This window comes from Poromitra crassiceps, assembly GCF_964638095.1.
Source record: "Poromitra crassiceps genome assembly, chromosome: 3".
NCBI classification, from domain to species: Eukaryota; Metazoa; Chordata; class Actinopteri; order Beryciformes; family Melamphaidae; genus Poromitra; species Poromitra crassiceps.
In genome coordinates this window covers 4,661,412-4,675,167 of record NC_139625.1, presented here as the reverse complement: position 1 = coordinate 4,675,167, position 13,756 = coordinate 4,661,412, and the positions used below count along the sequence as shown (strand labels likewise).

Here is a 13,756-nt window from a genome sequence, read left to right as displayed (position 1 = left end):
TCTAGGTAAGAGGAGAGATATCCTATTCAGACATAATGGAGACTTGGCTTAAGACACACGCACGCACACACACACACACACACACACACACACACACACATGCACACACACACACACACACACACACACACGCACACACACACACGCACACGCACGCACACACACACACACACACACACACACACACACGCACACGCACACTAATGCAGTGTCAGTTTCAAGTCGGCCAATTTATCTTGATGAGAGGTCGGGAATTCCAGAGGAGAAAGGCTAATGTGTGTGAGCTGCCATTATTGGTCATTTCCATAAAGATTTGACAGCCAGGCTATGATGTCACTACCAGGCTTATGATGTCACTACCACCAGGCTTATGATGTCACTACCAGGCTATGATGTCACTGTCACAACAGCAAAAACACTACGAGCGAGCGCCCACACTGCTGTGTTAACAACAACGCGTGTGAGAGCGAGCTTCAAAGGCCAAGTCAAACACATGCCGGCCTTCCAGGTGAAGATCACATGGTGTAAGCCAGGGGGTTTTCAAAGTCTGAGACTGTGGGCCTCCCCCCAGTCAAAGCTCCCCACTCAATTCCAATATACTGGATCATGATTATGTTATTTGATCCAATAAGACACTCAACAATTGAGTCAGGATAGCCTGATATTGCTGTTTGACACACTTCAGACTACACCAAATATGTCTGATGGAGGCATTTATTTAGATTCCGACTCTGGGAAGGTGGGAAAAAGTGTAAAATCCCCCCCCCCCCCCCAAAAACTACTGTATCTCTGAAATATTTCGCACCAAATCTAGGGCCATATGAAATCGGTTTTATTTTTTCCAAATTCCGTTTTGTTTAGCCAAATTCTTTTTTATTTATTTAAATTTTAATTGATGTATTAGGAGGATTGGTCTTGTTTTGATGACTTGGCTCTGTCAGACAGCCCCCCCGATTGAAAAGAAAAATTATTTCTCCAGGCCCATTTTACAATTATGAAATCACTTACGACAATAATAATTAGGTGTGCTTTTGATTTGGATCATTAGGCCTACTTTGATCAATTTCATGGAAAATTCTGCAATATACAGTTTATTCCATTTGTATTGCCAAATTCCAGGAGTCTGTCTGTTTTCTCCGTTTGGGCCCGGACCAAATCACACACATGTAGGCTATTCTATGTGCTCTCCTTTTGATAACTAATGTCATAATAACTCACAGCGAATTTTTTCACTTCCATTCATTTCATTTCACTTCCCCTGAAACTGCTTGGAGCCCCCCTGGGGAGGCCCGCCTCCCACTTTGGAAACCTCTAGTGTGCAAAGCAAATGTGATTCTCATTCTAACACTGATTCTACTTGAAGAGTAGTGGGACAGAATGAGAGATCTGACGCCTGAAAAAAGTGTCATATTCTCTACACAAGTGTCATTAGCTGGGTTTCCATCCAAAGGTATCCCAACTTTTAAAGGGATACGCCACTTTTTCGGGAGTTTCGCTCATTTGCCATATCCCCCCCCCCACATAACCAAGGTACACCATGCCACACCATGCCACCATGTCATTCAAAATCACCAAAAACACACATCTAACAGTGCCAAAAAGCTCTTTGTGCTTTGGGTACTCACCACGAGATGAAATATTAATCCATAGTTACGTGAAACGTAATTTTCGGAGGAAATCCCCACACCGAGTTACTTCCAGTGACTTCCGCTTCCAGTGTACACAGCGCATGCGCTCTATGTCGCGCATGCCTGGCGGCCATGTTTACAAAGTAATTCCGGCTATGTATTTACCTTAAAAAAAAATATAATTTCTCTGCATTTTGGATTAATATTTCATCTCGTGGTGAGTACCCGAAGCTTTTTGGCAGTGTTAGATGTGTGTTTTTTTGTGATTTTGAACTGCTGTACCATAGCCTCCATTCTAAGGCAATACTTATTAACTTCACGACTGTGGCTCACTGTATACTGCTCGGACAGTGACGGTAAAGGCCTGGTGTACCTTGGTTATGTGGGGGGGACAGTGACGGTAAAGGCCTGGTGTACCTTGGTTATGTGGGGGGGACAGTGACGGTAAAGGCCTGGTGTACCTTGGTTATGTGGGGGGGACAGTGACGGTAAAGGCCTGGTGTACCGTGGTTATGTGGGGGGGGATATGGCAAATGAGCTAAACTCCCGAAAAAGTGGCGTATCCCTTTAATCGAATTTTCAGAATATTTTGCACGTTTCTACCCACTACCATTATGCATAATATCAGGAATGGTGAAGAGGATGGGGCAATGAATTGACGTGATTAAAACATTGCCAGGCGACAGTCAAACCCTCAAATGCGGGGAATTAACCCCGTTCTCTGAATAAATGTGAGGTAAAGAGAAAACATTCTAGCCTGATATTCAGTTGGAAGTGGTGGAAATCCTGATGGATTTGCTGCTGTCTGCCTCTGCTGAGCTGCTAACGTTACACGTGTGTGCCGTTGTCTCGCTATGAAAAACATCACATATTAACTTACCGGTTCTTGATTATACAGAGGTACGTAAAATGTATTACCAGAGACAACACTCTCCAATTCGGCATATATATAATCCACGGAGTGGTTACTGTAAGTTAGTGAATAAAATGTCAATTCTGGATGTGAGTCGCCTGTTATCCCGCTGTCTTCCTCCGTTAAAAACTGCATGTTTTTGAATGGAGTTTGGTTACAAATTCGCTTAAAACTTGTTTTGCGATATTTGGATTTTTCTTTTCTGAATTTTGCAGTGTTTCCTCTCTGGCTTTTTCATGCGCAAATTGAAAATGCGGCATTAAACAGGTGGATGGAAAACCCACCTATTGGTGCCAAAGGAAACCACATTATGGAAAAAAACGTTTTCAACTTGGACGAGAATCATGTGATTTTTGTAAATATTCAGTCGTGAGCAACAGCTGTTTTCCAAAGTGGACATAATGAGAGAGCCTGTTATGTCCATGAAGTGCACTTCTCCTGGGCAACTGAAGTTGAGCAGTTTAAAGCCGGACCGGTAGAGACAACTGGACCATAGCAACAGGAGGATTAGATCAGTGTTCACCAGTGTTGGGGGTAACTCATTACAAAAGTAACATATTACAATGTAATATATTACTTTTTAGCAGTAACTCAGTAATATAACTTATTACCAATAGGATTTCAATAATATTATACATTTTGTTACATTTTGTTTTGATCAAAGCACATATTTAAATAAAGATCCAATAATTTCCTCATCAAATTGTGTGTTTTTATGTAAATAACCACTACAGATGACAATAACAAAGGAAAAATGATAACAATTAGAATTTTGGACGGTTTGCACTGACTTCAAGACGGTCAAAATTATTTCTCGGGATGGTTCCGGGGCGGCGATGCCATTCAGCTGCTGCTGCTGTTGCTTTGGTGAAAGTAATGCAAAAGTAGTGTAATAAGTACCGAGTTCCTCTCCACAGACAGTGGTATTGTAAAGTAACTTATTACTTTCAAATGAAAGTAACTAGTAATATGTAGTATATTACATTTTGAAAGTAACTTGCCCAACACGTGTTCACTATATGTTTGGAAGCCAAAGTCGCTGAGCTGTCTTTCTCTAACATCAGGCTTGTGTGTGTGTGTGTATATGGTAAATGTCCTGCATTTATATAGCGCCTTTATCCAAAGCGCTTTACAATCAGTAGGTACATTCACCCATTCACACACCGATGGCGGCAGGCTACCACGCAGGGTGCTGGCACACCACCGGGAGCAATTTGGGGTTCAGTACCTTGCCCAAGGACACTTCGACATGCAGACTGGAGGAGGCGGGAATCGAACCACCGACCTCTTTTATCCAAAGCGATTAATGGACGACCCTCTCTACCTCCTGAGCTACAGCCGCCCCTGTGTGTGTGTGTGTGTGTGTGTGTGTGTGTGTGTGTGTGTGTGTGTGTGTGTGTGTGTGTGTGTGTGTGTGTGTGTGTGTGTGTGTGTGTGTGTGTGGGAAGGGGGGGGGGGGTGTAATGCATTTTGTCATTGGTCCTGGGACGTTGCAGTGGGGGACCTGAACTCGCACTGGAATGTGTTCCCATGCCTCGGCCCACCTTGGCCGTGTCAGTCAGACGTGCGCTGGTGCGATGATGACGTAAGTCTGTCTGCGTGCGTGTTAGAAAGTTTCTGTACAGGCCCAAAATAGCCACTGGCTCCTTGTGTAACAAATAAAAGCACCAGTGTTGTGATATTGATGTGAACCATAATGTGACTGCTATTAATGTAACTCATAGAAGCCTTCGAGGGAAAAGCAGGCGTGCGTGTGTGTGCGTGTGTGTGTGCGTGCGTGTGTGTGTGCGCGCGTGTGCACGCATGTGAGCGTGGTGTCTTGGAGGACAGAGGCGCGAGATTTAACGTCATGCCCCGCTTAAAGAATGGAAGATAATAAATAATTGGAGTCACATTGGGGACTGCGGTCTCGGTCTGCAGACGGGTCGAATGAATGAATGAATTAGCATTGGTTTGGAGGACTCTTTAGCGTGTGCTATAGCCTATGATGATCAATGTAAAAAGTCTAGTGAAATATATGACTAGCTATGTAGGACAATGTAATGAAATGTTATGAGCACGTTACTAACCGTAACCTTAAAGACGACACGAGACATTTGAATCATGTGACCAGTTCATTTGCATTTCACCTAAAAAAAAGAAAGACCAAAAGACAGGACACTGCTTTCAAGTCTGAAATCTACCTAGATTTGCTAGAAAGATGAACAATTCATTTCCCCCCCAACTGCTGTTTCATGACATCACTAGGTTGACTCTACAGTACAGTACAGTACAGTACAGTACAGTACAGTAGAGTACAGTACAGTACAGTGGAGTACAGGCTATAGTTAAATGTTGCTATTAAAGTTGAGCAGAACGCAAAAATGAATTTTCTTTTATTTTAGTTCAAATACCTGCGTATTCAGTGCACCTATTTAATAACGTATGCCAAAAAAAAAATCGCAAAAATCTAATTTCTTTAGTTTTTCACACTTTTTCACGTCAAAAGTTCATTTTTCAAGATTTCATTCATAACAGTAATGTACAGTTTGCTGACGTCACCTAGTACTATCAAATTTCTACCCCATTTCAACCAATCATATCACGACATGGCAGCTGTCAATCAAAAACATTTCAGGATAATTTTCTCTGGCGCCTAGTGCCTGTCATCTGACAGAATTTCTAGCCCATAAACTAACTACTAACTTGGCCAATTGTATGGAACATACTAAATAAATCAAACGGTAATGTGAGAATGCAAAGAAATGTAACTGGCTCGTTAAAACGCGCATTCCAGGAATATTGTATTTACCGCAATATCGATAATGGCGCGCGCCTGAGAGCCTGGTTGTCAGGAGTCGCCCCTCGGAGATTCCAGGCGGGCAGGCAGCACCCATGCATCGGACTGTCTGCTCGTTCCGCACAGAAGTAGCTGGCTGCCTGGTACTCGGCGGATCCCACTGGCGTAGCACACGCCAGGATTGGCCAATGCCAAAGCCAGTCCCCAGGATTGTCAAATCAAATCACCGACATGCTACTATGACCCGCCTCTCAACCTGTCATCTCAGACAAGTTATGTTTTCAGTCTGAAACGGACTCCGACCCACGCGCCACTTGGGCTCCGAACGGGTTCAATTCGACTTTTAAGTATTTTAAATTCTAGCAGACTCGCAGCATAAATATGCTGTTGTGTTCCTGACTTGGATTGTGGTTGTTTTATGATTCATCAAAACCTTCCAAATCTTTACTACTGTTACTGTACAGTCAACCTACAGTAGTGACATCATCAAGCAGCGCCTTGGTTGGCAAAAAGCTTAAATGTTGTTCATCTTTCTATCAAATGTAGGTACATGTCAGACTTGAAAGCAGTGTCCTGTCTCGTCTGAGGTACATGTCAGACTTGAAAGCAGTGTCCTGTCTCGTCTGAGGTACATGTCAGACTTGAAAGCAGTGTCCTGTCTCGTCTGAGGTACATGTCAGACTTGAAAGCAGTGTCCTGTCTCGTCTGAGGTACATGTCAGACTTGAAAGCAGTGTCCTGTCTCGTCTGAGGTACATGTCAGACTTGAAAGCAGTGTCCTGTCTCGTCTGAGGTACATGTCAGACTTGAAAGCAGTGTCCTGTCTCGTCTGAGGTACATGTCAGACTTGAAAGCAGTGTCCTGTCTCGTCTGAGGTACATGTCAGACTTGAAAGCAGTGTCCTGTCTCGTCTGAGGTACATGTCAGACTTGAAAGCAGTGTCCTGTCTCGTCTGAGGTACATGTCAGACTTGAAAGCAGTGTCCTGTCTCGTCTGAGGTACATGTCAGACTTGAAAGCAGTGTCCTGTCTCGTCTGAGGTACATGTCAGACTTGAAAGCAGTGTCCTGTCTCGTCTGAGGTACATGTCAGACTTGAAAGCAGTGTCCTGTCTCGTCTGAGGTACATGTCAGACTTGAAAGCAGTGTCCTGTCTCGTCTGAGGTGAAATGCAAATGAACTCGAGTCACATGATCAAATGTTTCATGTCCTCTTTAATAAGTCTGGCTATTCTCAGTCAAAAAAAAAAAAAAAAAAAAAAACGGTTTGCATTGTAGGCAAGGAGCTTGAACACATCCAGGACACACAGACACTGTAGGCGGCAGCATCTCTGTGTTCTCTGCAAGGTGTTGATTATAAGTAGGTAATACTATGCATCACTGTCACATGTGTATTGTGTAATAATCACAAAAGACACGTTCACGGCCACAAGGTGGCCCTTAAGAATGGTGAGAAGTAGCCTAGTCCTCCTTTGCCATCCTCATTATTGAGATGATATCTGGTGTCTCAAACAAACACGGTGACAGAGCCAGAGATAGACAGAGAGAGAGAGATAGGGGACAAATGAAGAGAGAGAGAGAGAGAGAGAGAGATAGGGGACAAATGAAGAGAGAGAGAGAGAGAGAGAGAGAGAGAGAGAGAGAGAGAGAGGGGGAGAATTGGACTGTCCACCAACTGAGTTGTCATTCAATGCAGCCGGTCGCCCGTGTGGCTCCGAAAGAATGTAATCAATGAATTGCCCATGGCTTCATCTGACTGGGCTGCAGCAGAATACAGTGCTAACAGGCCAGAATACAGTGCTAACAGGCCAGAATACAGTGCTAACAGGCCAGAATACAGTGCTAACAGGCCAGAATATAACCGGCCAGAATACAATGCTAACAGGCCAGAATACAGCGCTAACAGGCCAGAATACAGTGCTAACAGCCCAGAATATAACCGGCCAGAATACAGTGCTAACAGGCCAGAATACAGTGCTAACAGGCCAGAATACAGCGCTAACAGGCCAGCATACAGTGCTAACAGGCCAGAATACAGTGCTAACAGGCCAGAATACAGTGCTAACAGGCCAGAATACAGTGCTAACAGGCCAGAATATAACCAGCCAGAATACAGTGCTAACAGGCCAGAATACAGCGCTAACAGGCCAGAATACAGTGCTAACAGGCCAGAATACAGCGCTAACAGGCCAGAATACAGTGCTAACAGGCCAGAATACAGTGCTAACAGGCCAGAATACAGTGCTAACAGGCCAGAATACAGTGCTAACAGGCCAGAATATAACCAGCCAGAATACAGTGCTAACAGGCCAGAATACAGCGCTAACAGGCCAGAATACAGCGCTAACAGGCCAGAATACAGTGCTAACAGGCTAACAGGCCAGAATACAGTGCTAACAGGCCAGAATATAACCGGCCAGAATACAGTGCTAACAGGCCAGAATACAGCGCTAACAGGACTGGCCTTTCAGAAACCACAGCATACACTACTATACACACATAAGGGTTAATTCACCCTTCGCTAAGCCCTGCCCCCCCTTGGTTACTGTTGCTATGGAAGGCAAGCCACACTAAAAAGAGCAGTTCACAATGATATGAGTGAGAGACATTCCCAAGTAAATAACGGCCAATTTCTGGAGTAACAGCTCCAAAATATCGGACAGAAGTAGACAGAAAGGAGTACAATATGCTTGTGAGAGCTAGTACATTGTTCAAACAAACTGGCATAAGCCAGCAGCGAGCACACTCACCGGTGTTTTCAAAGTTTCGGTGCACGGCACAGGAGGTACTTAGTAGGAGAAAGAGAGCCAGCACACAAAAATGTCCTTTCGTTGAGTTTATTCCAGCAACACCAGGTACAGCACACGGACGTTTCAGCCTAATGCTGAAGAAGGCCGTTAGGCTGAAACGTCTGTGTGCTGTACCTGGTGTTGCTGGAATAAACTCAACGAAAGGACATTTTTGTGTGCTGGCTCTCTTTCTCCTACTAAGAGCTAGTACATTCACAATAGCATTTTGCTGGCTAGTACTGTGAATGAAGAGATCATTAAACTTGAAGGAAAAGCTCACCGGTCCCAATGCAAGATAGCTACAAGATACAAGATGTTTATTGTCACTCTCGATGTAGAAGTAGGCTACACACACGTGTGAAATTCTTGAGCTGTGTTGTGTTCCTTTACATATCTTCATCATCATCATCATTGCCTCATCATCATCATCATCTGATTGATCCGTAGCCAGACATATTGTTGTGTGTCATACGGGGGAGATTATTTGATGAACTGATCTTTGCAGCTCTGTGTTGATTAGCTAATGTTTCTGTGGCATTTTGATTAACATTATGATTTAATTCCTTTTGGAACAAAATGCTGGTTTAACAGATGAAATCTAACTGAAGCATAGCATAGCATTTACTGCGCAGCCCGGCTGTAACTAACGTTAGTCCGGCTGCCTGCTCTCTTTTTTATCCTCACAACAGCTCACGCTTATGAGGAGAGGAGCTGTGTGAACAATATCCCCACAGTCAAAGCACTTCACTGAGATATCCATGTAAAAACTCTCCTCATGCTTTACACCTAAATAAAACCTCCAGTGTCCGTTTGTGTGACTCTTGAGTGACTCCAATAGCTAACAGTGTAACGTTAGCTGATGGGAGTTGTAACGTTAAACACATTTCCTGGCATACACAGGCATTGGACAAGCTGGTAAGTTCTGAAAATATGTCTATTGCGTTATTCCAGCTAACGTTATCGTTATCGGTAAAGTTTATGCCGACTGTGAAAGAGTAGCGCTTGCAAGCTAACAGACTGTTTTACTGCATTGGACATTGCTATGAACAGGCATTTAGCTTGAACATGCTGTTAGCTTGCACCCGTTAAAACCGATTACGTTAGCTGGAGTAATAAAACAGATATTTTCTGAACGTATTACTACTTCCCTATTACTAAGTCCCATATATGCACAACTCCAGCATTGTTCCCGTAGTTACAGACTAGTGCTTCTGTTCTGACTACTAGTAGCTTGCCCGAAACGCCCTGCCTAGCAACGGTTGCTAACGTAGGATTGGACAGTGGCCGTTCTAGGGTGGGACTTAGCGAAGGGTGAATTAAGGGTTCCCTAACCCTATAACCCTAAAGCTTAATTTATACTTATTAGAAAGTGTCGCTCAGCACATGGTCGCAGACGAAAAAGAAAGTGTCGCTCATGGTGTTGCATTTATACTTCAGAGGACGTTCGCTTCTGTTCAACGGTCACGTGACACTCGAACGCTATTAAATGCTGACAGCCAAGAGAAGAGAGGGAACGCACAGTGAAACCACATCGGAGGCAAGATGTAACGTACTTGACTGCAGCCGCATATAAACGACACACAACTCACCTCCTCTCTCTCTCTGGGAAATGCACAATGTTCTTTGTGATTTTCACGAAGTCATAGATCAAGGACAGGCTGATAAAAATAGCGGAGACACGTTCATTCATTTCAATCGAGTGAAAACCAAAACAAGGAAGTCAAACGCATGCCGTCTATATAGCCAATCAGACTTGCGCGATACTATGACGTAGTCAGCGACACTAGACATTTCACCAGGTAGCAGACACTGCTCGCAGACACTTGAAAGTGTCGACTCAAGTCCTCATTTCTGTCGGCGACCGTTTCAACAGTGTCGGCAGACGAAGCATAAATTGGGCTTAACCCTTCATCTGATTGGGCTGCAGCAGAATACAGTGCTAACAGCCCAGAATACAGTGCTAACAGGCCAGAATACAGTGCTAACAGGCCAGAATATAACAGGCCAGAATACAGCGCTAACAGGCCAGAATACAGTGCTAACAGTGCTCGCTAACAGGCCAGAATACAGTGCTAACAGGCCAGAATACAGCGCTAACAGGCCAGAATACAGTGCTAACAGGCCAGAATACAGTGCTCGCTAACAGGCCAGAATACAGTGCTAACAGGCCAGAATACAGTGCTAACAGGCCAGAATATAACAGGCCAGAATACAGTGCTAACAGGCCAGAATACAGTGCTAACAGCCCAGAATACAGTGCTAACAGCCCAGAATACAGTGCTAACAGGCCAGAATACAGTGCTAACAGGCCAGAATACAGCGCTAACAGGCCAGAATACAGTGCTAACAGGCCAGAATACAGCGCTAACAGACTAGAATACAGTGCTAACAGCCCAGAATACAGTGCTAACAGGCCAGAATATAACAGGCCAGAATACAGTGCTAACAGCCCAGAATACAATGCTAACAGGACTGGTCTTTCAGAAACCACAGCATACACTACTATACACACATAAGGGTTAATTAAGGGTTCCCTAACCCTTCATCTAACTGGGCTGCAGCAGAATACAGTGCTAACAGGTCAGAATACAGCGCTAACAGGCCAGAATACAGTGCTAACAGACCAGAATACAGTGCTAACAGGCCAGAATACAGTGCTAACAGGCCAGAATATAACAGGCCAGAATACAGCGCCAACAGGCCAGAATACAGTGCTAACAGGCCATAATACAGTGCTAACAGGCCAGAATACAGTGCTAACAGGCCAGAATACATCGCTAACAGGCCAGAATACAGTGCTAACAGGCCAGAATACAGCGCTAACAGGCCAGAATACAGTGCTAACAGGCCAGAATACATCGCTAACAGGCCAGAATACAGCGCCAACAGGCCAGAATACAGTGCTAACAGGCCATAATACAGTGCTAACAGGCCAGAATACAGTGCTAACAGGCCAGAATACATCGCTAACAGGCCAGAATACAGTGCTAACAGGCCAGAATACAGCGCTAACAGGCCAGAATACAGTGCTAACAGGCCAGAATACAGCGCTAACAGGCCAGAATACAGTGCTAACAGGCCAGAATACAGTGCTAACAGGCCAGAATACATCGCTAACAGGCCAGAATACAGTGCTAACAGGCCAGAATACATCGCTAACAGGCCAGAATACAGTGCTAACAGGCCAGAATACAGTGCTAACAGGCCAGAATACATCGCTAACAGGCCAGAATACAGCGCTAACAGCCCAGAATACAGCGCTAACAGGCCAGAATACAGCGCTAAGGCCAGAATACATCGCTAACAGGCCAGAATACAGCGCTAACAGGCCCAGAATACAGTGCTAACAGCCCAGAATACAGTGCTAACAGGCCAGAATACAGCGCTAACAGCCCAGAATACAGTGCTAACAGCCCAGAATACAGTGCTAACAGGCCAGAATACAGCGCTAACAGGCCAGAATACAGCGCTAACAGGCCTGGCCTTTCAGAAACCACAGCATACACTACTATACACACATAAGGGTTAATTAAGGGTTCCCTAACCCTTCATCTAACTGGGCTGCAGCAGAATACAGTGCTAACAGGCCAGAATACAGTGCTAACAGGCCAGAATACAGCGCTAACAGGCCTGGCCTTTCAAAAACCACAGCATACACTATACACACTATACACACATTAAGAGGCTGGTGTGGTCTGAAGACATTACTGTTCCTTCTGCCAGGAGATGGCTGGGCTCATTCTGACAGCAACACATTGACTTACAGCACGAGACCCATTCAGATTGCTTCTTATTCATTCAACCCATGCTGTGTTCTGTGGAAGACACAGGAGAAGTGTCTTGTTGTTTCGCTCAAGGCCTTTTTTTAAGCGGTGGCATGTCGCCCATAGTGAGGGGTAAAGGGCTCTAGGGAGAAAAGGGGGGGGAGGTGCGAGGGGGGGGGGGGTGGCTGTCTCCTCTCCACTCTGGCCAATTTGTGTCCAGATGAAGTGGAGTGTGTGACAACAACCCCTGGACAGTGAGTGACACTGGAGCGAGATGGGGGGGTGGGGGGGATGAGAAAACACACCAAAGATTTTGGTTTCTCTCGAGGTTCTCCCTCAAGGGGCTACTACGTTCATCAATCCCAGGGCGAAACGGAGGAGAGACACACACACAAATACAATCGCACACATGAAGAAGTAGGGAGAAAAACCGGAGAGAAAACCCTTCCCTAGGCTATGACCTCACTTCCTTTGACATCACTAAGGCTGGCGGGGGGATGGGCAGAGAGAGAGAGAGAGAGAGACAGAGAGAGAGAGAGAGAGACAGAGGGTAGCTAGCTCAGTAAAACCAGCTTTTTATGCAGCTCGCTTGTCTTGCGGCTATGCACACAAGCCTTGAGGAATAACCCGCTCCTCCTCGCTCCCCCGTCAAACACAATAGCAGCACTCCAGGTTCCAAAGCGGCCCGTCTAAAAGAAAGACTTAGATCTTATCTCCAAGCCGCTGAATGCTGAGTAACCAGTGGAGGGGAACAGGAGCAGAGCAGCTCTCAGCTCTCTCTCTCTCTCTCTCTCTCTCTCTCTCTCTCTCTGGGACAATACAGGAAGAATAATCTGCCCATACGTACCTCTGAAGTGCATGAGAGCCACCGGCTGAAAGGGCCCGTTGGAATTGGGTGCGTCCACAACCATCCTGTCTGCAGCGTTATTGCATGTCAACATCTGAAGCTCAACCAGGAAGGCGATCCACTCACTCAGGGCGAGAGGCCAGCCTCCATTTTAGCACAAAAGCAGATGAGAAAATGAAGCTCTCTGCTGCTGGAGGGAACAGGCTAGTTCAGTGACGTAAGCAGCGGAGGAGCCCCGCCGATTGGCTGAGCGCAGGCTGCTCTGGGCAAAGGGCTGCTGGGAGAGAGGGGGGCGTGTGATTGGCTGAGAGGGCGCAGAGGGAGGCGGGACATGCAGTGGAATTTTGGTCCGGCTCCTCCTCCTCCTCCTCCTCCTCCTCCCCACTCACTGGGCTCTGGTGACGCTCTTTCAAGGCAGCCCCCTCCCCCCCCTGCTACAGATCTGAGATCAGATTGACTTCAGGCTGTTCCACAGTTTAAACAGAATCTGACCTGGGAGAAGAGGCTGCTGGGGGAAATAACCAGTGTTGGGCAAGTTACTTTAAAAATGTAATATACTACATATACTATATATTACTTTCATTTGAAAGGAATAAGTTACTTCACAATATTACTTTCTGTGTAAAGTAACTCGTTACTTATTACACCACTTTTGCATTACTTTTACCAAAACAACAGCAGCAGCAGAATGACATCGCCGCCCCAGAACCATCCCGAAAAAATTATTTCAACCGCCATGAAGTCAGTGTAAACAATCCAAAATTCTAAGTATTATTCTTTTCCTTTGTTATTGTCATCTATAGTGGTTATTTGCATAATCACACACAGTTTGATTAGGAAATGATTGTATCTTTTTTTAAACATGTCCTTTGATTTAATCAAATCTAACTCAATTTGTAACTTGAGTTACTTGACAAAGTAACTGGTATAATATTACTGAAATCCTATAAGTAATAAGTTATATTACTGAGTTACTGCTAAAATAAATATATTACAATGTAATATGTTACTTTTGTAATGAGTTACCCCCAACACTGGAA

The 13,756-nt window shown here is 45.0% G+C and overlaps 1 protein-coding gene across 4 annotated transcripts in view; it reads right to left on the bottom strand.

The window, feature by feature from the left end:
- Positions 1-13,241, bottom strand: part of ppp2r5ca (protein phosphatase 2, regulatory subunit B', gamma a) — a 71,123-nt gene extending 57,882 nt beyond the window's left edge. For all 4 annotated transcript variants that reach the window (XM_083632629.1, XM_083632626.1, XM_083632628.1 and 1 more), the window contains exon 1: positions 12,717-13,241. In XM_083632629.1, the coding sequence (XP_083488755.1) occupies positions 12,717-12,810 (94 nt within the window). In that variant the 5' untranslated portion in view covers positions 12,811-13,241. The remainder of the gene's footprint in view (positions 1-12,716) is intronic.
- Positions 13,242-13,756: the final 515 nt, after the last annotated feature.